This window comes from Barbus barbus, assembly GCF_936440315.1.
Source record: "Barbus barbus genome assembly, chromosome: 44".
Taxonomy (NCBI): Eukaryota; Metazoa; Chordata; class Actinopteri; order Cypriniformes; family Cyprinidae; genus Barbus; species Barbus barbus.
The window spans coordinates 885,363-895,419 of NC_136722.1; the positions used below are offsets into that span (position 1 = coordinate 885,363).

At 37.4% G+C, this 10,057-nt stretch overlaps 1 protein-coding gene across 1 annotated transcript in view; it reads left to right on the plus strand.

Moving 5' to 3' along the window:
- The window catches only part of LOC306863382 (V-set and transmembrane domain-containing protein 2A-like), a gene marked incomplete at both ends in the record, with an annotated part of 44,453 nt that extends 42,888 nt beyond the window's left edge, over nucleotides 1-1,565 (plus strand). Inside the window, one exon of the mRNA XM_079406687.1 lies at nucleotides 1,489-1,565. Coding sequence (XP_079262813.1) covers nucleotides 1,489-1,565 — 77 coding nt within the window. The remainder of the gene's footprint in view (nucleotides 1-1,488) is intronic.
- Nucleotides 1,566-10,057: the final 8,492 nt, after the last annotated feature.

The window sequence follows — 10,057 nt, forward strand, 5'->3', positions numbered from 1 at the left end:
GATAGAAATAAATTGGTTATTTTCATTAACATTAAAGTGAAATGACAGAACGTAAATATAGGAGCCTGAGAAAAAATAGAAGAACATTTGAAACGGCATTCTCATAATGAGGGCCAAAATGGTCCATGTACCTGGAAACATGCTCAAAACCTTCATAGATCCTTGTTGGTCTACACTCAGTGTGTTGCCAAAATGGTCAAAACACATCATCGTTGATGCAAAATAAATGTATGCACAATCCAGAAAATCCACTTCATCTTAACACCTAAACGTTTATGCACATATTAATAAATTGCAAATTTATTTGCATATCATCAAATTTACTTGCATATCAAGTGTTTATATTCAGGATTTCTTAAAAACAAATGGGAACTTTGAATTAAAATAGTTGAAATAAAAGGCTAAAAACTAATGCATATTGTATTTAGATGTAAATTATGCCTGTGCTCAAAACTTTACAGTAATTTAGTCGTGTTTTGCTTTATTGTCTAATATGGTTTTCATTTCATTTTTAGCTTTAATTATTTAAGAACATCAAGTTAAACTAAATGAAAATGAGCAACATTGCCTTAGAAACCAGATGAAAGAAATTTATATAATTTTTCAGTTAATATTTAAAGTATTTTATTTTAATCGTTTTCATTTTAGTTAAATATTATAACCCTTTTCTATAATTAGTGTGTTGACAACACAAAAAAATGTGCATTTTGACTTATGCAAAACTCCAGGAAATCAACTTTAGCTTAGCACAGAATGCCAAAATTGAGGAATATGCAAATTGCAATTCTGTATCAAGCATTTACATTCAGGATTTCTTACATGGAAATTCAAAATTTGCATACAAACAGGTGAATGCAAAGCCAGCAATTAGTAAATAAGTATTACGAATGCACATCATATTTTAATTCATGCAAATTATGCCTGGAATTGCCTCTGTTTAAAACTTTTAAAGAAACTCCTCGTTTGTCTATAAATAGTGTTTCCTCCTCTTCCACACTGAAACAGTTAAAAAAACAAAAAAACATCACCGTTTGTGCAAAACAAATGAACACACATTTTGACTTATGCAAAACTCCAAAACAATCCACCTTAGCTTAGCATGTTTCTCAATATTCATGCAAACGTTCATGCTATTTTTAATTTGCATGTAAAACATTTAGACATAAAAAGCCAGCAGTTAGTTAATTACATTATTTCCATATGCAACTTATTATTGTGGAACAACTTGTAATCATGCACAATATGTATGGAAAGACCTGAAGCGTTACAGTTTATTCGCTGTATGAAATCTGCACCCATCATTCCTTTTTGAAGCAATTCCTTTTGCGATATAATGGGACGTGCAATAAATGACGAGCAAAACCTGTCAGAAGTATTCTTACGCTTGTCATATATAATCAAGTCTAGACGGGTGCGTTTTGTTTCTATTTGCGTTGAAGTGCTTCTGTTTTGCCTTTCTGTTCAGTGTCCTCTCATCTCTCCCCACAGGTACGAGGATATCCACGAGTAATGGACTCGCTATTCTCCTCCTCACGACCGGCCTCATGAGGGGAGCGTGGCTATAGTGACTCTTTTTCCCAGAATCACTCTTATTTCAGAGCCAAGAGAAAATTGCCTGCTATTTGGCCGGAGCGGACGGCACAGTTGTCCCTCAACACTGCACCCAATGTAGTCTAACGATCATCACCAGAAGCACCTTCCTTTCTAAAGCCTAGGAGAAGGAAACTGCCATAGCGGACACGTGCTTCACGCTCCAAATCAAACTCCAGACCCAACAAACGGACACGGACTCTTATGAGATCTTGCACCTCTTATATATTTTATTTGGGGGGTTGGTTTTTGTTGACCTTTTATCTCCAGCTGTGAATTTAATACATGCTCTGAAGTTGCGAAGAGTCTATATTTGTGTAAAATATGAATATATGAACAGATATACAGTATATATATATATATATATATATAGTATTTGATTTCAAATTCCCTCCACTCTGTACAGCTGTCATTCACTCATCGTATATTCACATGCAAATCAGCCTTGAAGTGAAAATAACTGCATCGCGGCTTAGTACGTATTGTGTCTGGATCGCTAATTGAGCTCAGCTTGACTGTGTGGTAAATCACGGTTGGTATTTGTTGCTTTATTTTTTGACATAATAAATGTGAGTGTATTCTTTTGCCCCTCCGTTCTGTCAGTAATGCTGTAAACTCATGCCGCGTGAGAATCACGTTAAGTTCGCACGTTGCATGTTGTGTTGTGAGCATAGCAGTCTATGGCTGGAATCAAACCACACACTCAGTAATGCCATTTCAGAGCATCGTTTCAGTGCATTTGAGAAAATATTGTTTGTTTGGCTCTTATTTACTTTTTTGGAGAGTGGAGGGTCAGACGAATTGATCGAAATAAATGTCCTGAGCTTTCAACCTTCTCATCGCTAAAGGTGTTACATGACCTTCAGCGCTATTGAATGCTGTGATTGTGTCCTCCTAAATATCTCGAGTGTTTTAAGTGCTGGAGATGATTGCTTTTCACCTCTTGAAGCCGCTGTCATTTCCGCGGTTGTTTACCATCTTCAAAATCATGTTGCATCATGGATTTCCACTAAAGCTGACAAAATCAATAGTCGTTGACAATTGGTTTTCTCTCTCATCTTTTTTTTTTTGTTAATTTAAAATGGAACAGCCCTGTACTTTCTGACTGAAAGATAATTTATATTTGCGCTTTTGTCCTCTTATTTTGACTGCAGATTGCAAGTCTATAAGGCAGTGACATTTTCCCTAAAGCAAGTCGGCATTGCAGGACAGCGTTTTTAAACAATTTAGCTTATTCCTATGCAAAAGTCACTTGGTCTAAACCTAAATTGACCCTAATTATTTAACATCACAAGTGACTGAACACAATATGACACCAAAACATCCTCTGCTACAGGCGAAATGAAGAAGAAACTGACTGACAGATCTTATTCTGCTTAATCTGGGTCAGACTGAACATTTTGAAATTAATAACCAAGATACAGCTTGGGAAAAAAAGCATCAGAATTTCATATTCCTTCATGATTCCCTTATCACCGTATTTTAAAAGCGATGGTAGTGGTTGGAAATAAGATGGTGACATTTAACTAACACTGTGTTATCAACAAGAACAAGATGTCCCTTAAGGAATGTCAAGGTTTTGAAAGGAATCTGAAGCTGCAGTTGATGGAATTCATTCTGTTTGACATTCTGCTCTTGTATTGATGTCTGGAGGTGTTTTATATCATTTAACCAAAGACTGCTGAGATGGGCACATTGCAGTACTGTTTACAAAACACATAAGAGCCCCATGTATTATGCCAAATCTGCGCTGGCTTTCTGAAAACTCATTTTCTCACTCATGGTGGAGTCATGTGTTGAGTTTGTTCCTCAATTTTGGCTTTCGAGGCAGTTGGGATTATGCTTGGATTAAAACATAAGAAAGAGAGTCTCTCAACAACAAACACAAAACCAACATAAAATGCTTTTAAAATACTGTCACATAAGGGAAACCGTCATTTAGCGATTTTTATCCTGCATTAAAAAAATGTAGCTTTTCAGTCAAAACCTTTGTTGTATGTTTGATGCAAAATACACAATATGGTTAATTACGCTGTGTTTATGTTATAAAATTTGTTAGTATAGTTATATATACTTTTTTTAGACGTTTAAAATGCTTGGCATGTTGCAATCGGTCACAATACACACAACAGCCAATTGCATTTAAAATGTATTATGATACTTGAGGCAAAAACTTTTGTAATGTAATGCCAGATTATCAAGCCGATCTCACGGCAATTCGTACATATTTTACGAGGTGGCTAATTCGTACGACCTCACTCGTACAAATTCATACGAGTTTTGCTTAATCGTACGTATTTTATGAGTTGCCAATTAATATGAATTTGTACGAATGACCTACACCTAACCCCACCTCTAAACATACCCATCACTGGGGTTTAGACAAATCGGACTAAATCGTAGTGAGGTCATACGAATTCATATGAATTAGCCACCTCGTAAAATACGTACGAATTGCCGTGAGATAGCGTTGGATTATCAGTGAATAATAACACATAAAGTTTTAAAATGGGTTCAGATGATTTGAAAAATTGTGCATGGATAAAACTGGCTACTTTTATTGTGCATTAAAGGTAGTTTAGTAATTTTTGGAGCCGCAGCTGAATAAATAAATAAATAAATCTTGACAATTTTGTCAGAAAATACAAATAAAAAACAGAAAATGAGAAGAAAATAAAAAAGAAAAGTTGAAGAAAACTATCAAGTAATGGGTAAATGAAGACAAAATGTTACAATTGTTACATTATAATGTTGCAGGATAAAAGTTGTTACATTGGTGTTTCATTGACGGCTGAAGTGATCCTGATCCTTAAAGGAGGCCATGAAACAAAAACAAATGCACCATGGTATTTCTCTGAATAATGAGACAGGTCGTGCAATAGAAGGTTGTTCAACAAGATTCTTGCCAAATTGTACTCTTCCTAATTGCAAGACTAATCATAAAATCAGCTGGAAGCTCTAAATTCTCCATAGATTTATGGGCATATGTGACTTTCAGAGCAGCTGCTATTCGAGAGGCGTAGGTTTGTTGATTTGAGTAGGTTGATCTACATTAAACTTTGTTTTTAAGACGGCACTTTAAATAGGGCACACAACGATGACGATGAAGGTCCGGATTTGTGTGTGCTGTAAATAGACGAAACACCTAAACTAAATCCATCAGCTGCATTTTAACGCAGGACGCCTGCATTTATAAATACAGTTGGGTTGTCATCCTTCAAAAACAAACTCATTTAATTAAAATGTTTATGTAGACGAGTGTTTTGAATGGGATTCGGATGAATATATTTGATGCCTTGTACAGCCTGTGTAAACGTCACTGTAAACTAAAACAAGCCGCATGGTTTATTTCCATTTCGTATTTGTTTCCTTTTTTATTCGGAAAGGAGAAATTGTATATGGTGTATGGATTTACTGAAAGGACAGACATGCTATATGTGCGTTTTTGTGTTTTCATCTGTTTGGAGAACTCTACGGGAAAGACTTTCCGTCCTTACGGAAATGGTTTTGGCCAAACCTCTGGAGATATTGGTTGGATTTTGGAAAGCTGAATCTGACAGAACAGAGATTACATTTGACGAAACAGAGACTCTTTGTGTTCCCAAAACAATAAGCGAAGATGGAGCTGCTTCTTGGATCTCTGGATATTGTTTTGGATGCGTACGTGTTGATTTCTGCATGTGATGAATCCACTGTACAAGCATACGGAGATCAATCCTTGCACTCCCAGGATCTGTATTTCAGAAAGTCATCATCTGGAGGGTTCAGATCTTCTTCAAATGCGTCATCACAGGGAATCGGTGTATATATGGATCACCTCTTTGCCATCTTGTTGGAGTCATAATTAAATGTTTACTGGACTCTTTCAAATACATGACATGATTAAAATGTAAAGCTGTCATGGCTGAGCAAAGCTGAAGTTTGTAATATAAGACAAAATGAGCCAAATTTTAATAAACTATCTTCACGGGCTGTCTAGATACAGTTTTTTTTATGAGACGTGCAGCGTGATTTAGAGTATGTGGTGCATCGATTTTCCAGAGCCGTTTTATTTTTATTGCTGAAAGGAGCCACTTGTGTATCGTCTGCAGATGTGCTTTAAAGGATCTGATGTTTGAAGAACATCCTGCTAAATAAGAGTTTGATCAGATAACGGATGATTGACTGTGTATGAGAGAAAAGATACGACACGCCGCTGTATAAAGCGCTCAAAGGCATTTCCACACCATGAAATATGAAATAATGAAATTGCTTTAAAGCACTGTCTTCATTTTTATTCATTCACCTCAAAAAACAAATACAGAACAGTGAAAAGAAAAAAATAGACCGGGAAGCAAGTCAAAATGTGTCTCGCTGTTTTGAAAAAAAAGTTTAAATTAGACTCGTATTTGTGGCTTGTTTGGATGCCTCTATAAAGCCAGCCTGAAGATTCAGCTCAACATTTTTTATATTAGAGCTGTTTTATCAGGTATCCAACGCAAAGCTGCTTGAAGAAAGTACACTAAAGACCCTGCCGGAAATGCATTTGAGTCTTATATAAATCCTGAGAGCTTATGACAGGTGGCTAACAGAAACGTGACCTGCACTGCACTGCATAATGCAGAATCACTGTAAATAAATAAATAAATAAGGGTGTGCCTGACATATTTATTTATTTATTTAAATTTACAGTATGTCTTCAGAAGACTTGGGTAATAATGCACAAATAGATTGGAGGATTTAGGGTCATTTTATATCAACTCAAGGTCCTTGGCTAAAAAATTTTGATTTTGATAATCTTTCCTCCTAGTGAATGAAATGCAAAATTCAGGAAGAAAGCCAAAATATTAAATGTCATGTATTATTATTTCATGAGTAATCCACTATTTTGTAGAGAGGGGTCAAAATGACCATTTTAACCTGAGATTTGGAGCCAGATTACAGGGGTGGAAAAATGGCTCCAGAAAGCTGACAGCAATGTCATGTTATTTTTACACAGAGATTGGTAGCTCTATTAGTAATATCTGTTGACTTTAGCAATCTTTGTTGCTTTATGTGCCAGTGGTGACCGTTCAAAACTTGGAAACAAGCACTTGGTCACTTTGCATTCAGGATATATTTATTGTATTTAAAGAGGAATGTCTGAAGAACAAATAATGTTAAAACTAGAAAAAAAAAATATTGTTTCTCTCTATCAAAACAACTGCGCCATAAATATATAATTTATCCAAACTTTGTGTGCCTATAGTTCAAGAGGTATAACAGATCTCCAAATGATTTTAAGTTCAGGTTCTTAACTTATTTTGATACAGTATGTTCATTTTTAAGGCTCAATATGCTTCATTGGCATAGACATGGGGTTCTCAATGAGAATTTTATATTTTGAAGCTTATTTTGGAGCTGCATCCTGGGTATCTATGTATGAATTAGTTTAGTGTGATTTGAGAATTATGAAACATGAGTGATGTTTTGGAGGTGCAGGATAAAAGTGGTCACACCAAAATTGGTTTTGTTAAAGCCACTTACAAAATCTAAAGCCCTTTAAGTCCAGTGAAGGTACACTATATCATTTTTCTGTTCTCCTTGGCGTTTTAGTGCTTTATCAGTAGTCAAGTCAAGTCACCTTTATTTATATAGCACTTTTAACAATGCAAATTGTGTCAAAGCAACTGCACAATATAAAAAAGGAAAATAGTGTGTCAATAATGTAAAATGAAAAGATTAAACAAAGATTTTCAATTAAAGGCATTTCATTATTGAATTCAGTGATGTCATCATCCAGCTCAGTTCAGTTTAAATAGTGTCTTTGCAATCATGTCGACGATATCGCTGGAAATTAAGTGTCCCCAACTAAGCAAGCCAGAGGCGACAGCGGCAAGGAACCAAAAACTCTGTCGGTGACAGAATGGTGAAAAAACCTTGTGAGAAACCAGGCTCAGTCGGGGGGCCAGTTCTCCTCTGGCCAAACGAACCAGCGGTTCAATTCCAACTGCAGCAAAGTCAGATTGTAAGGGCTCAACTGGTTCCAGTGGCCTTTCCCAATGGCTGTCTAAGTGGTGGGATCTGTCTCTGGCGCTCATCCTGGTCTCCGCTGACGTTCAGGTCTGTAGAGGTCGTCTCTGGGTGCTGATCCACCATCTGATCTGGATACGGACTGGATCTGGTGACTGCAGTGACCATCTGGGCTGGATACAGACTGGATCGGGTGGCTACGGTGACTAGGGATATGTCCCCGGGGCTCATCCAGGTGTCCGGCCTCCGCCGACGATCAGGGCCACATACATCATCTCCCGGCGCCGATCCACTATCTGATCCGGACACGGACTGACAATCAGAATAGAAACAGACAGATATTAGCGTAGATGCCATTCTTCTTATGATGTAACGAGTACATCATGTGTTATGGGGAGTGTTTCCGGTTCCGGTTGATCTAATTAATGCAGCCTAACAATCCTTTAACGGATTTGAATAATAGAAGTGTCTTAGTGTGTTATGTGTAAGCCAGGTTAAAGAAATGTGTCTTTAATCTATATTTAAACTGACAGAGTGTGTCTGTCTCCCAAACAGTGTTAGGTAGATTGTTCCAGAGTTTGGGCGCTAAATAGGAAAAGGATCTGTCGCCCGCAGTCGATTTTGATATTCTAGGTATTATCAAATGGCCAGAGTTTTGAGAACGCAGCAGACGTGGAGAACTATAATGTGATAAGAGCTCGCTCAAGTACTGAGGAGCTAAGCCATTCAGGGCTTTATAAGCAATTAACAAGATTTTAAAATCTATACGATGTTTGATGGGGAGCCAATGCAGTGTTGACAGAACCGGGCTAATGTGGTCGTACTTCCTGGTTCTAGTAAGGACTCTAGCTGCTGCAGTTTGGACCAACTGTAATTTGTTGATCAAGCATGCAGAACAACCACCCAATAAAGCATTACAATAGTCTAACCTTGAGGTCATAAACGCATGAATTAGTGAGAGCATAGGTCGCAATTTAGATGTATTTTTGAGATGGAAAAATGCAGTTGTACAGATGCTAGAAACAAGGTTTTCAAATGAAAGATTGCTATCAAACAGCACACCTAGGTTCCTAACTAATGAAGAAGAATTGACAGAGCAGTCGTCAAGTGTTAGATAGTGCTCTAGGTTATTACATGTGGGGTCTGATAATTTTAACACCTCTATTTTTTCGGAATTTAGCAGTAAGAAGTTACTCGTCATCCAGTTTTTTATATTGACTATGCATTCCATTAGTTTCTCAATTTGGTGTGTTTCACTGGGCCGCGAAGAAATATAGAGCTGAGTATCATCAGCATAACAGTGAAAGCTAACACTATGTCTCCTAATAATATCTCCCAAGGGTAACATGTAAAGCGTGAAAAGTAACGGCCCTAGTACTGAGCCTTGAGGTACTCCATACTGCACTTGTGATCGATATGATACCTCTTCATTCACCGCTACGAACTGATGGGGTTCAGATAAGTATGATTTGAACCACGCTAATGCACTTCCACTAATGCCAAAAAAGTGTTCTAGTCTATTTAAAAGAATGTTGTGGTCGATAGTGTCGAACGCAGCGCTAAGATCCAGTAGAACTAATAAAGAGATACAACCACGATCAGATGATAGAAGCAGGTCATTTGTAACTCTAATGAGAGCAGTCTCCGTACTATGATACGTTCTAAATCCTGACTGGAATTCCTCACAAATACAATTTTTCTCTAAGAAGGAATATAATTGCGAGGATACTACCTTTTCTAGTATCTTTCACAGAAAAGGGAGATTTCAGATCGGTCTGTAATTAGCTAATTCTTTGGGGTCAAGTTGTGTTTTTTTTTAATGAGAGGCTTAATAACAGCCAATTTGAAGGTTTTGGGGACATATCCTAATGACAGTAATGAATTAATAATAACCAAAAGAGGATCTATGACTTCTGGAAGCAGCTCTTTTAGTAGTTTAGATGGAATAGGGTCAGTGGGGATTTCTTTAAGACTGCAAGGGAAGCTCTGCTTCCCCTATAATGTCAAAAAATTAATGGTCAAACATGTACTATTGTGTTAACATGTTATTGATTAAAAATGCGTTAGAATATGTTCATCTCAGAGACGAGTTCGTTCAGAATCAGCTACATATAGCAGGTGACTCGATTTCCTTCTCATATATTCCCGTAGCATCAGTGTATTTGCCTGTTGAAGCCCAGCGTCCATGGACTTCAATGGGGCTGCTTTGAACAGTTTTTTTCAGTGCTTCGAAACTAGATGGTCATTGGATAAATGCTGTGATTATGTCCCGCCCCCGGACGCTCAGCGTCTCTGGGGGTGAATGGAGGAGTGGGCGGGGCTGGACTCCGGGCTTCTGCGTGATGATTGGAGGGTTTGTCGAAAGACTGCATCTCCTTTTGATTGACAGCGATTGTGTCCTATAAGAAGTCGCTGATGCTGAAGCTATTCGAGCCAGTGTTGCCAACTTTTCAGACCACCCTAGCGACATTTCAGA